General features: G+C 39.3%; 2 protein-coding genes across 3 annotated transcripts in view; both read right to left on the bottom strand.

Moving 5' to 3' along the window:
- Positions 1 to 116: 116 nt before the first annotated feature.
- stard3 (StAR related lipid transfer domain containing 3) lies at positions 117 to 8,553 on the bottom strand. Its single transcript, XM_089018523.1, has 15 exons — positions 8,446 to 8,553; positions 7,124 to 7,347; positions 6,944 to 7,021; positions 6,461 to 6,538; positions 6,308 to 6,361; positions 6,024 to 6,141; positions 5,814 to 5,915; positions 5,691 to 5,746; positions 5,529 to 5,621; positions 4,614 to 4,676; positions 2,860 to 2,955; positions 2,611 to 2,690; positions 2,429 to 2,533; positions 2,234 to 2,327; positions 117 to 1,337 (listed from the first exon to the last, which is right to left on the bottom strand). The coding sequence occupies exons 2-15, from the start codon at positions 7,331 to 7,333 to the stop codon at positions 1,206 to 1,208; spliced, it is 1,359 nt and encodes a 452-aa protein (XP_088874649.1). The 5' UTR covers positions 7,334 to 7,347; positions 8,446 to 8,553; the 3' UTR covers positions 117 to 1,205.
- Positions 8,554 to 9,342: 789 nt separating this feature from the next.
- The window catches only part of ppp1r1b (protein phosphatase 1, regulatory (inhibitor) subunit 1B), a 16,506-nt gene continuing 11,563 nt past the window's right edge, over positions 9,343 to 14,285 (bottom strand). For both annotated transcript variants that reach the window (XM_089019003.1, XM_089019004.1), the window contains exons 4-5: positions 13,651 to 13,755; positions 9,343 to 11,946 (exon numbers count right to left, since the gene is read on the bottom strand). In XM_089019003.1, the coding sequence (XP_088875129.1) occupies positions 11,804 to 11,946; positions 13,651 to 13,755 (248 nt within the window). In that variant the 3' untranslated portion in view covers positions 9,343 to 11,803. The remainder of the gene's footprint in view (positions 11,947 to 13,650; positions 13,756 to 14,285) is intronic.

Genomic DNA, 14,285 nt, shown 5'->3' with positions numbered 1-14,285 from the left:
AACAGTTACTAGTAAAGGGCCAATAGTGGCCCGTAAAATAATATGACTTTATAACATTAAATCAATGTATTTGACACTAGCTCCAAAAAAAAAAACTGTTGGTCAGTTTGTCATGATGACTTCAAATGAACGTTTTTATAAACAGAAGTACAGTATAATGTACAGTAAATGTACAGTATGTGTGTGACAACAAGTGCACGGTCTTCAAGAGACAAAGCAAAGAGTTTAAGGCACTGAAAATGCCTCCATGGCTCAATTCCACCGTCTGACATTTTCCAGCGCTCACATGTTTGGAGCTGAATGTGAGCAAAGAACAATCTGTTCCCTTTTGCTGGATCATCACATGTTGTCATGATAAGATTTTTTTTAGAACGCTCCCAAGAATAATAATTGGATGGTTTTCAGCTTTTAAAAAAATCCTCACTGCTGAATTAAAAAAAAATGGTGGACATGCCAATCATATTGGGACAAAGGAAAAAGCTTGGATTGAATTGGAACAGGAAGTTGGTCGTTTTGTTTGAAAGCAGACATTTTGGATTGGGATTGCGCCAAAAAAAGTGAGTCAAAATTGATAGTGGGGACATTTTAACGATATTCTTTTTGTATGAAACTTTGATATTTGCATGGCTAACCAAACTGGCTTTTTTGGTGTTGTTTTGTGCGTGCATGGTAGAGGACGGGTGCTATGTTATGAAGAAGGGTTTAAAAAACATTTTGCCATGAATTATTGACGATGTAAACACAAGCTATTGGATCTGAAAAAAAATTGACGATAAGCCATAATTAAGGTGACAAAAATCCCAATTTCCAAAAGTATTTGGTCATACACATTAACAAACCAGATTGATATTATTCCTGCATTTCAAATTCCCATGGAAATTTACCGGAAAATTTCACCACTATCGCAACCCTGTTTGGCAGCCATTTTTTGTGCGTGTCTCTCTCTCTCTTTTTTTTTTAAACACCGTAAGGCAAGGAAATCAGCTTCCACCGCTACTGTCTCCCTCATGTGACGAGTAGGGCTAATGTTCAGTGAGAAGGCACCAGTCCAAAGGAAGCAGAAGAATATAAGGCTGAGCGAAAAAAAAAAATAGTCCTAACAACCACATTATTTGCAGTGGCCGATGCGTGTTCATGTGCAACACGTTTTCTTAGCTTTAGACGAGCCAAGTCGAAGGGACGCAGTCTCCCCTGCGGTCCTGCTCCTAGCATGGGTGGTACTGGCGCGGGCAGCGCATGGCGGGCCGCAGTTCGACGATGCGCTGTCGCAGGTGGGACATGAACTCAAACATGGTGGCGGCCAGACTCTGGTGGATGAGGTAGCGTGGTAATCGACCCTGGGGGGAAAAAAATATGAATATCCATCGAGTTTTTTCCAAAAGAGTTTGATTCATAATGGCAAAATTGTTGGCATGTGCTCTCCTTCCTCATTTCATCCTTCTAGAAAGTCGTTCCACAACATTTTATAGTGTGACTGATCGGATTTAAGAGCAATCTCACACATTCTTCCACACCATAATGTTCTGAGCACAACTTTATGGATTGTTGTGTGCACACAATAAACTCACTAGCAAGAAATTTTAGCTTTTAAGATTGTTGGCTTTAAAATATTATTTTTACAGAGCTTGCCCAAATACAGGTACTCCAAAAAAACGTTCACTTCTCTTCCTCTGATGAGAGATAATGAGGCATTACAAAGCAAAATATTGTAATACAAGATTAACTCATTCACTGCCCTTCCCGAATTTATTTGGGAATTGAAAAGCATGACGTGGGGTGCCATTCTCGAATTTGTTCGGGTTTTGATTTTTCTTGCGGGAGAGGGGGGTGGGGGTTGTGGATCAAGCCTCTGGCAATGTTTTTCCCTCCCACAAGGGGGCAGCATTTGCCTTTTGTACAGCTGCCCCCACTTGCACCTCATATTGCCCCAGACCCATATAATTTAGGAATTAACAATTTTCTCAGATTAAAGAAGAGAGTCTAAGGATTCTTAGATTGCATTGAATGTTTATGTAGTCCTAAAACTCAATATTCGGTTGGTCCAGTAAATTGAATGACAATCACAATAAACCCTGGCCCTGGAGTGGACACATTTTTGCACGTCTGGCAGTGAATGAGTTAAAAAAAAAACTACACATGCTAGAATATTTTAACCAACTCCTGTTGGCATCTCATACTTGGGGAAATTTTCCTCTTACCTACACCTATATGTGTATCATTCAGTTTTCCTCACCTTCAGGTCCGTGTTAAGGATCCAAATGAAGGTGCAGACGGACGGGTTGCTGCTGGATTTCAGGACCACAAATCCGCCGGGACCGTTCTCTCCCCTGTTGGAAAAAAATAAATAAAAATAAATCACACAAAAATGTTGTGTCTCTGCCCTCCCCCCCCCATAAAAAGGACAGATCCTGATGCTTATTTTGCTCACCTAACATAACGTCCACAAGGTGTTTTGGCGTCATGATCGGTGGCCATGCCGGCAGAAAGGTAGCAATCTCGTTTACGTTCAACCCGTCGTACATTGACAAAGTCCCTGCGTGGACACAACGCCATGAGTATAACACGGAGAAGTTAAGGAATAGCGAGCCATGAGCCCGGCTGGCTAGTTACCGGGCAGACACCACACCGCCGGCTGCCCCAGCCGAGACGTCATACGTCACCAGTGTGTTGTCGTCCACCCGCTGTAGGATCTGAGGAGACGGGGAAAAGAAATATACAATTGCGATTGTGAACAAGAATGTAGGCAAATTTTAAGACTTTCAGACTTCACGGAGCGTCCTCTTTCCGACTGATACTTCAAATATTCCCACTAAAGCAAGACATCCCATATTACACAAATTCATTCTGCTCAATGCTCACCTGGCAAGCAGATACAGTTCTGTTCCACAGAACCATCTTTTCGGGCTGTAAAATGACCTCTTGGTATACCAGCTCAGCTGAACACTGCATGAAGGCCTGTCCCAGAGCACAAAATGGCGGCATCGTTGGAAACAAGTAATTCCTTGCGAAAATCATTCCGAATTTCACCATTATAAATAATAATACAGTAAAGTCTCGTTATATCGATATCGGATATATCGATAGTCCCGGTTATATCGATACTATTTCTATGCACGCACGGAGAAAATTACATGCAAACAGGGTCGGTTATTATTAGTCCGATATTTTTTCGGACTGCCTTGAATATCGATATAACGAGACTTTACTGTAATAATTTATGAGAACGGTTTGCTATCAAAAAAATTCATTGCGTTCTAAACTCCTTCGCTGCCATTCCCAATTTTATTGGGGAATTGAAAAGTGTGACGTGGCGCGCCATTTCCGAATTTGTTCGGGTTTTGTTTTTTCTTGCTGAGGTGGCCATAAAGCGCTGGCCAGACCTCTGGCAATGTTTTTCCCTTCGACAAGGGCCTTTTATCCATGTTAGCGCTTTGTTTCAGCTTCAGCTGTTGTTAAAGCGCAATATAAATCAATATGTGTGTATTGTATTGTATTGTATTTTGTACATCTGTCCCCATTTCAAGCTCAGATAACTCCGGACTCGTATAACTTGGGAATTAACTGTTTTTTTCTGATGAAAATGTGTGATGAAGATAGTCTAAAGTTTCTTAGGGTGCATTGAATGTTTATGTACTCCTCAATATTCTGTGGGTCCTGCAATTTGAGTGAAAATGACAAAAACCCTGGCACTGGAGTAGACATATTTTTCCGTTTAATGGTGACTAAGAGTCTAAAGTTTCTTATGGTGCATTGAATGTTTACGTAGTCCTAAAACTCAATATCATGTGGGTCCTGCAATTTGAGTGAAAATGACAAAAACCCTGGCACTGGAGTGACACATTTTTGCACATTGTCTGGACGTGAATGAGTTAACACTATATTACATTTCTTGAAATTGTATGTTAAAATCTCTGTTGCCCATGTATGTGCTTCTTGGACTTTTGCATCACCTTGAAATTTCATGTCAAAATCTCAATTTAATTTTGAGCAATGTTTTTTTTGTTCAAATGTATCGCCTCTATTTTCAGACTAGCCTGAAATTTCACATTTAACTCGATGTTGGCTGATAAGATTCTTTCAACTTTTGGATCATATTGACGATCACATTTCAGTGAAACTTGTCAAATCTATTCTTCAGTTTTACAGCTCAGCATAATCGCTAACAATGGGAGACTAAAATGGATGCATATAAATCAAAGATTCTCTTCTCACATGATGAAGTCCAGTCGAGCAGCTGTTCTGCTCAAAATTCCATTTTCGTACGCTTGTTTATGATCAGTAAACAAAGCGGTAACCCCTCTGGTAAATAATTTGGCGCTCCCACAGAATCAACAATTGCCATATTGTCCCCCCGTATCAATTTGCGAGTCATTTTGCGGTTGTAGCGTCACGGCTATTTCGTCGGAGCATCGGACTCGCACTCCCAAAGCTTACTGGAAGTACAGCGCTCTCTGTTGAATGTTTTCCGTATTACATTTGTGGAACAAAAATAGATTTGATAGAATTTCACAGTCACTGGTACGGCCAATTGATTCATGAAAAAATACAAATAAAATGATGATTAAAAAAAGGGAAAGTGAAACAACAAAATTGGAATGATGATGCTCCCTCACCTTAAGTATGAATGTTTTCCCATGGAATGGAATCTCCAGAGTGTAGACGGAGTCGCCTGCATCCTGAAAGGACAGATTAAAGACATGCAAATTAAAAGTACAGTGAGACCTCAATTTACGAACTTAATTGGTTCCCAGATAGAGTGTTTAGGACGAAAAGTGTGTATCTCAAAAAAAAATTCCCATAGGAAACTATTAAAATGGGAATAATCCATTCCCGGGTTTCCATAAAATATACTTTTCAACTAAATAAGCCTTAAAACTACACACAACATACCTTATTCTATGTATAATAAATGTGATATTGTATTGCAATGAAAGAAATACACTGCATTGTATCATAAAGTCACTTTATTTACATTTGTGATGGTCATTTATGGCTTGATGGAATGGCGTTGGAGGTCGAAGGATAAAGGGAATTGCTGTTTGGAAAGAGAGGCGCATTACATGAGGACTGTAATTAAAGAAATAAACTGCTCTGTAAAATAAAGTTTTATTTAGCTTTTTGATGGTCGTTGATGGTTTATGGAAGGAGAGTCACCTTCCATAAGGACTGTTGGTAACTTAATCTCTGGTGCTGTTCGGTCGTGTGCTTCCGCCGAAGATCACTCCGCCAGCCGTGGTGGGTGTGTATTATGAAAATAGTGCTTATTATAAGGTTTAATTTTCAGAAATTTGACGTTTGTAAGACGAAAAGTTTGTAAGATAAGGTGTTTGTAAGTTGAGGTCTCACTGTACATTGAAGGCTCACGACAGGGAGTTATCTTTGTTACCCCCTTACATAAAAAAAAAAAAAAAAAAAAAAAAAAAAGGCGGCCTCTTGCCCAAAGTCAGTTGGGATAAATTTAGGTTACCTGCGACAAGCCCTACAGAAAATGGATTTTGAAGGCGGCCAAGCATGCAGGAAGTGCTCACGTTGTTCTTCTCAAATTTCCAGTTTTCCTCCTGAGTGAGGATCTGCTCCACGATGGTCATGGCCTCACGTCCTTGTCGTACAAACTCCTTTTCCTGGGGTGAGAGGAGAGGAAAAGTCAGAGAGGAAATGGTCTCCCGGTAATGGCGAGGGTGGGATCTCACCTGAGCAGTGACGGCACGCCGGCCGAGACCCTCTTCGTCGAGATCTTCCTCTGAGCCTGAGGGACGGTAAAGATACTCAGCGAGTACAATACGAGGTGGAAGGACGATCTTAGATTGCATTACCTGCGACCGATTCAGGCGGCGAATAGAATTGTCCGTCGGAGAGGGCGCGGGAGTACATGACCGGGGCACGTTCGCAGGCCGCATTCACTGCTGCGAGGTAAGCTGAGGACCAAAAAAAAAAAACAAAAGTGTAAACTTCAAAAAGATTTCTTTAAGGAGGAAGTGGCGGGCAGAGGGGTGGTTTTTCCCCATCAGCTGGCCATCATCCACCTCGCTCGTCGTCCGCCTCCTGCGGGAGAACCTTAAAATCCAGGAACCAGGTCTCTAGCCAGGCCACCACGAAGGAGGTGATGGGTAGCACGTAGCCAAATGCATTCTGGGAGAGAAGCTAGATAAACACAGAGCGGGGTGGGTCAAAATTGACATGCATGACAATCCAAACTGAAAAAGAAGGATCAAAAAAACTTCACATGTGACTGTAAAATGTCCTTGAGAGTTTTGAAAGGTGCTTGTAAATGAAATGTATGATTATTATGATAATTATTAACACTCACGTTTGAAACGATGACCTTCACCACGAGGAAGACGCTGGTTACGAGGGTGGTGACCTGCGGGGTGTTTATTTAGCACATCTTCCATCCTTATATTTGGGATGTTTTATTTTGATTTTTTAGGGGTATTTTGTCAAAAATTCCAAGATGACTCACCGCGATTACCCACCAGTGCCGCAACCGGAAGGCGGCGTAGCCCACCTGCAGGCACAGGAAACGGAACAGCGCCAGGACCTGTGAACAGAAACAAACAAGACATGATATGGGCTCAAAAGATACACAGATGCAACCATACCACCAAAAAGCAAACCATTTGGATGGAAAGCCTCATTGCTTCATAATGCCTCATTTTGCCATTACTTGTGATTAGTGATTCTAGGGCTCCCTCTAGTGGTCTGCAAAAGAATCACTGATTAAGTGTTATTTCACTCGTGTTCGCTAAATAGAGGAACTGTATTTTTAAACATTTTGCTTCAATTTGCAATAACTTTCATGTGGAATACGTTTTGACAGTGTCATTATTTGTCATTTCCCCTCCTTGTCTTAATGGCCAAAATGTGCAAAATGTTACAGTGTCTTACAAAACCAATAATGATACATTTTAGGAATAAAACAACTGTTTTATTCTTGATTACTTACAACTATGTCAAAAAAGGAAGACCTAAAGTTGTAGTAGATGACCTCCTTGTCCAAGCTGTCCCAGATGGTGCTGGAGATCTGTATCGAGAGCCCGTGTGGATGCATTAGTCATACTTCACATGACCCTCTCACACCCCAAAAATAGACAAAAGAAAACAACAACAACAAGAGGTCTCTCACATTTAGCTCGATGATCCACAATAGTGAGATGAAGAGCAGGTCAAAGGTGACAAAAAGGCAGAAGGTGCGTCGCACGTCAGAGATGAGCTTGCGCTCAGCGGGTGGCGGCAGCAGCAGGTACGGGGATGGCAGTGACGTGGAGTAGGACGCGTTCAGTGAGGCGATGGCGGGCAGGCTGGCCCCGAGCTCCCCGTACTCTGCGCCTGGCATTTTCCCCGCACGACCTCAAACACACACACAAAAATTAGCAAGTTTGGTAGTGAGCACATTAACAAAAATATCTATTTTAGTAAACAGCTAAATTTAGTGGAATGTAATTCTGCAATTACGAAGACTGCATTTTGTTTTAAAAAAACTTCATTTTGATTGGTCAGTCAGCATTTTGTAGATACTTTTATTTGTTTCAAGAAAAGTCCAGTCACTAAGAAGTGCAGGCCACACATTCACATATTTTTTTATCATTAAACATAAAAGAACGACAGATTTGTTTGCATTATTTTAAGCTAACTTCTGACTTATGTAAACGTTACAATGAACTCTTATTTTAGACAATGAAGAAAGGTTCAATTTGTGGTTAAGGTTTGGGCCAAGTTCTCTCTTCTGTTTCCAAGGAAGGTCCATGAAAACGTGTGCTTGGTCAGATCAACAACGAAAAAAGGGAACTTCCCAGAAGAGCGGCCACATGTGCAGGTACTTTTGTCTATTTAGTTCCTGTCTATTAAAATGAAGCTGACCAAGACAGGCTGAAAACATGTCAGCGGATATTTAGTACGTGTTATCGTTTTGCCACTAATGGAGAACGTTGCCAAACAATGAATCACAATCTCGGTTTCTATTGTGTCCTGAGGTAAACAAGTCTCTATCGTGAGTCATCTCTCCACAGTTACACTTGTAATACATCGCACTCCATTTTATTAATTGTATTGATTTAACATGCAAAAGTACGCCTATTTGCGGCAATTAAAATAACTAAAACATCGGCGATAACCAAACATCATTTGGTGCACTGCACTAATCATCAGTTTCGACACAAATGTAAGAGGCGATAGCTAATAGGAACAAAATAGTAACCAATATTCAGAAAGGGAATATATAATATTTTATAAAACATTTTAGAAGAAAAAAACAATCAGGTGTTACAGCTGTGTTACAGCTGCTAGCTGCCCCAGTTAGCTCACAAAGGCTAATTTTACCTTCCTCCCTTGGCTCGCTGTGTGTATAACGTTCAACAAATTCAAGGCAGGTCGCGAGTAAACACTGTTAGCAGAGATTTTAGTCTGACGCTTTCATTAAAATGACAAGCGTTCATGTTTTTAACTTACTTGTTTTATCGCTTCATCATTGCAATGGCAAGTTTCCCTGCCAGTTTTAGGACCTTCCAAAGAGGACAAAAAAGCGAAAGATAGTTCCCCACATCCTCAAAGTTGAACGAATCACGTGATGATCTCGTCCGTGTGCGCTTGCGCGGATAAGCGTTGTCATTTTTATGATTTTTTTTGCATATTTGCAGTAAATGTCTTGAAAATGTGACATGAGCGTTAAAAACAACTTTTCAAAATGTAATTTAACAGATAGGAACTTGTTGAATAAATGAAACGTTACCTAAACTGCAAATACAAAGATTATATGACCACAACAATCATCGGGAAAACAACGAGAGTAACATTGTCAAGCTACTTCTTGTTTCGGCGGCACACAGGACTGCAACGACAACAATAACAGCACTTCAGATCTTTTGTTCTCATTATTTCCATTTACTATTTTATTTTTTTTCGGTAAATGTTCTAACAATTACGTGACATAATGTGTATCAAGAGCCATCTGGTGCTAAATCAAACAAATACCGAACAGGTATAATTACTTATGGAGAAAGAAGGAAGCTATTGTGGCGCTAAACATTTTAACTGTATGTATTTTTTATTCATGAATATTTTACGATTAAAAATACAGTAATAATTCATTATTCCTGCATTTAAGTTTAAAGTGCATTGGGTAAAATAACACATGAGTTTTCACTACCGAGCTAATGTAGATTACAGTACCTAACTAATTTCAAAGAAAGAATAAACAACCTTGGTGTAACAAAAAAAAAAAAAAAATCAAATGGAATAAAATGATGAAATTTGAATTTGTAAAAGAAAAAAAAAATACATCCGTCCAGATCTTAGGGACATCCTCAGAAAGTGTAGTAACTGTTTGAGACATTCCATACAAGACAGTTATGAGGAAAAACACTTTAATTCGGAAATTGTTCTTTAAAGTTGGTCACTTGAAAACAAAAACACCAGCAAAAACATTTAAAAATTAGCCAACAGAAAACAATTAAAAATAAAAAGCAGTGAGCTCACGCATCCCTTGGATCGGAGAAGAGTAGAGGAGAGAAGGAGAAAATCAAGTCTAAATACACAAGTTGCTCATCACAGTCAGTAGATTACTTACTTGTTTTTTTTTTATTTTTGTAATTTTTTTTTTACAAATGTCAGCGCAAAGCAAAAATAAAACAGAGTGGGAAATCAATTCTGTTAAAATGTCAGTCAAATGGTAACTATGGCAACTGTTTCCATAAAATGCTAAATTCAAAACCTTTCTGATGATGTTCAAAGAATGAATAAGAGTCAAAACATTTGACGACGTGCATCCAGCAGAACACACGGGGTAGCTTCGCCCTAGAAAGGTCCTTTACTAAAAAGGTAACTCCACTCACTCTATACTAAAGTACACAACTATGGTGTGTCATTGACACTATACTAAGTTTTTTTTGTATTCCTCATTGCTTTAAAATTAATGAGTAAAAAAAAAAAGAAAAATAGAAGGAGGTGTAAGTGCAACTGATACCTTTTTCAGTATTTGTATGCACTAAACGGCAGAATATCCATATTTAGTGGTGACAGGACCCTTCAAAATACTGTACTATCACCTATGCTATCTTGGAATTTGTTCAGATTAACAAATGGGCTGTCACCAAATTTCAGTTTGACCATCTGTTTGCTGCACGCACCACATGCACAGATCTATTACCCTTACAAATTGTAATGTATTGTATTGTATTGTATTGTATTGTATTGTATTGTATTTTCCGGTGTTCAAGGTGTTCCGGTGTTCAAGGTGCACTGGTGGCTACTGACAACTCATTTCAGTAGCCACCGACTCCATTTCTCCCTGTAGATGAAGTAGTGTGTAAAACCAGCCTCATAATAGGCTCTTATAATGTGGTGTGCCTTATATTAGGAAAACTTTTATATATTTATATATTATATTTGGAAACTTTTTTCATTCATCGAAGGTGTGCCTTATAGTCCGGTGCCCCCTATATATGGAAAAAGTTTGAAAATACACCATTCATTGAGGGTGCGCCTTGCACTCCGGTGCGCCTTATACACCGGACAACACACTATTTTTAACACTTCTTTTTACACTTAAAGCACAACCGACGCCTCCGGACAAGTTGTGTCCATAATTTGTAAAATCACTTCAAATGACTTCGACTGAGCGTATTTTACAAAGATTCCACTGCATATGGCTATATTTTATGTTTTAAGACTGGCGCTGAATATTCAGGAAGTCTTGTTTTCGAGTTAGTGACAATTCCTGACGTGACGTCACGTCAGGAACGCCCCTGACTGAGAAAGCGACACACAATGCATTTTGGGTACTTTGTTTGGTCTGAAAACATCGTGTTGATGCGAAATTAGAAGGAAAACACATAAATAACGCGATGGTGAATCATTGTGTGTTGCACCAAGACTACTATTTGATACTAGTTGACACAAATTCCCAGCAGACAAATCATCCCATTTCTAACGGAGCTTGGGCGCCATCTTGTGCATTTTCTGGGACGCTACATTGGAATCCCGACGGCTCGAAATCATACCTAAGAACTTCTTTAACCGATTGCAAACATTTATGCTTTCCTCTTCAGAACTATCTGAATCATATTCATAACTGGATGAGTAACAAGAAAGCATCTTCTCCTAATCTGAAGCCATTGTTTTGATTGTAGAGCAAGGCAAGACGTCCTCATGTGACGTCACGAACAAGGGGGCGGGACCTCTTGAAACTGGCCATTTCCGGTTTTATTTTTTTGTTAATTTTTATTGGCATTTTTTATTTGACTAAAAATACCAGCCTGCGTGTTTTGGGTATTTTAGATGCTATAAAACATTTTTCTGATGTCAGTTAAAAAACAAAATAGTGACGTCGGTTGTCCTTTAAAAGACAATTATGAATGTTGCGGGGGGGGGGGGGGGGGGGGGGGGGGTGCGACAATTTGAATTTGTATTGCAATCGTTCCTGTATAACCTGTAACACGTTAAGCTGTCCACTGTCATGACTGCTGTTCCTGAAAGAGTTAAACTAGGGAAGAAGGAATGAAACACAAATTCATTCGACTCTTGGAACCATTTTGCAAACTTCCGAGGGACAAAAAAACATCATAAATCCACACAAATGGTCTGATGTCGTTCCGCTGCACTGAAAACATTTGAAAGGATCTTTTTTTTTTAAAGTGGGGCACATACTGAAGCTTTATTTTGGCTTAAGGAGGCAAATTCTGTGTGGGTGGGTAAAAGTTTAGTGCTTGCAACGTTCTTTACCAAGCCACACTGACCTTGGATTTCAAAGTAAAAGGGAGGCAAGCGGTCTGTGCTGTCCTTTTGGTTGATAATCAAAATGAGGCTTTCCTCAGTTACTGCTTTCTGTTGTCGTGCCTCGTCCTTCTCCTCCTTCATCCTCCGCTCCCACCTGGGCTGCTTGGATCAGCTTATCTGTCTCCCGAGCGCCGAGAGCCGCTTCCGACTGGTCGCCGGTCGCCGTTTCCTGGTGGTCTAAGCACGGAGGGGAAGAATTTTTACTTGTATATGTTTTTGAGAGCAGTGGAAAGACAGAATGATCTGGAAGAGGCAGAATAAACAAACTCAAAGAAAGAATACACCCCACAAGTCAATAGTTAGCTAGACTGACATACTTGTACTTTAGAGTGACATACTTTATTTTCGCCAGGTGCTTACTTCGCCCTTTAAAAATAATTCAAACATGTGTGATGTCCCCCTTTTGGCCTGTGATGCCTAATGTGTCAACAAATGGTGCTGATGTTACTTTTCGAGGGTTCAAATGGTTACTGACAAATTGTAATATATTTTTTTACATTTCTTTTTACACTCCAAAGACAATTATGAATTTTGGAGAAAAAACACATTACTGTATTTTTTTTAAACAGTCATTCGGTGAACTACCTTAGATTATTATTATTATTTATTATTATTATTATTATACTTGTCTCCTTAAGAATGACCATAATGGCCAACAGTGAAATACAGTTCAAACATTTGACAAAACACTGTACAGTGTATAATGTACTCAAAGTTTAACTTTGTAATACCGCAAAGTAGAATATTATTTTTTTTTAATAATTCAGGTGAAACTATTTTCAATCCCACGAGTAGTTTGAATGCTGTGTAGTATGTTTGAGTGTTGAATATTACTATCTATACTAATATTTTGCACTTTTAAAAGCGTATTTGCTATCTATTAGCTATATATTTGCTGTATAGCTGGATGGCTAGCTATCTAGCTAGCTACCTATTAGCTATCTAGCCTGCTCGCAGGCTAGCTTCCTATCTATTAGCTAGCTTTCTAATACGCACAGTATACAGAATATTATTTAAAAAACAACAATTCAGGTGAGACTACATTCAATCTCACGAGTAGTTTTAACTCTGTGTAGTATGTTTGAGTGTTGAATATTACTATCTATACTAATATTTTGCACTTTTAAAAGCTGATTTGCCATCTATTATCTGTACAGCTGGATGGCTATTTATCTAGCTATCTAGCTAGCTATTGGCTATCTATTAGTAGTAGTAGTAGTATTTTTATTATTATATAAATAGCTTGTTGGTGCTTCTTCAGTGTACATAGTTTTTAATGAACAGAATTAGTATGCTGCCCCCTAAAGGCTTGGAGTATAAAATATAAGGCATGAGCTCATGCTACAAACATGCTACGCTAGCAATAGAAAAATCTAGTGAGTGCTTTTCTCCATAAAGTAAATGAGAAAAGAAAAACGTAGTATACTTTTTCTTATCAGCCTGAGGGTGTCAAATCTGAATCATTAGCTTATATGATTATTTATTTGGGAAACTATTTAAAATTGATATTTGTTTGTTTGTTTGTTTGTTTCCTTACCATGTAAGAAGTACACAGATGAGTACTATACTGCCCCCAAGGGGCCTGGAGGGTAAAATATGAGGCATTTGCTTGTGCTGAATTTAGTAATAATAATAATAATAATAATAATAATAATAATAATAATAATAATAATAATTAATAATTAATTCAATTTATAAGAGTTTTAAAGTGGCAGTTGGGTGCTTAAAGGTGGAGTTTGGACTTTTGCTTTGCCATAAATGTTAAAATTGATCTGACAGTAAAATCCAATGGGTGTATTCTTCCTTTTAAAGCGACACCAAACAAAAAGGTGTGCAGCGCAGTGGTCGGCGGCCCCCAGAACGGAAGCCTCCTCTCCTCACCAGCAGCTTTCTCGGGGTCTTCATCCTCCTCGCCCTCACGAGGGTCCTCCAGAGGAGGGTGTGCGCCGAGGTTCTGCATGTGCGCCTCAGCCATCTTCTGAACAGCTATGCATACGCACACAACGTACACACACAAACACACGGGGGAGATGACGGCACACAAACACAAGGATAACAGGGGTCTGGTGTTTTGTTTTGACCACGCTTCAACTCCTACTGTTTCCTCCAAACAAAATGATGTCGATGTCTTACGCACATTGTCCAACAAGTGTCAGAAAATGGATGTTTCTGTTGTGTTTTGACAGAAAAGCTCAGTGTCAGAAGTCAAAACTCAATTCCCGGAGGTTGTGAAAATGACAACATGCAAAAATAGAGTATTTTTGCCATTGACGACGGAATGTTAGCATATGGTATTGTTATTGCTTTTAAACAATAATAATAGATTTCATTTATAAGCGCCTTTCAAAACTGTCAAGGTCACTTTACAGTCACAGGATAAGTTTTTTTTCTGTGGGTGAGCAGCGGCAGTGTTCACTCAACCTGGAATAACTCAAATAGATAGAAAGCTAGCTAGCTTATAGCTAGCTAGGTAGATAGCTAATAGATTGCTACATAGATAGCCAGCTAGCTAGAGA

Source organism: Hippocampus bargibanti, linkage group LG17 (assembly GCF_051943395.1).
Source record: "Hippocampus bargibanti isolate YZ-2025 linkage group LG17, ASM5194339v1, whole genome shotgun sequence".
Taxonomy (NCBI): Eukaryota; Metazoa; Chordata; class Actinopteri; order Syngnathiformes; family Syngnathidae; genus Hippocampus; species Hippocampus bargibanti.
Note: the sequence above shows the minus strand (reverse complement) of the source record. Positions and strands in the feature narration are given on the sequence as shown.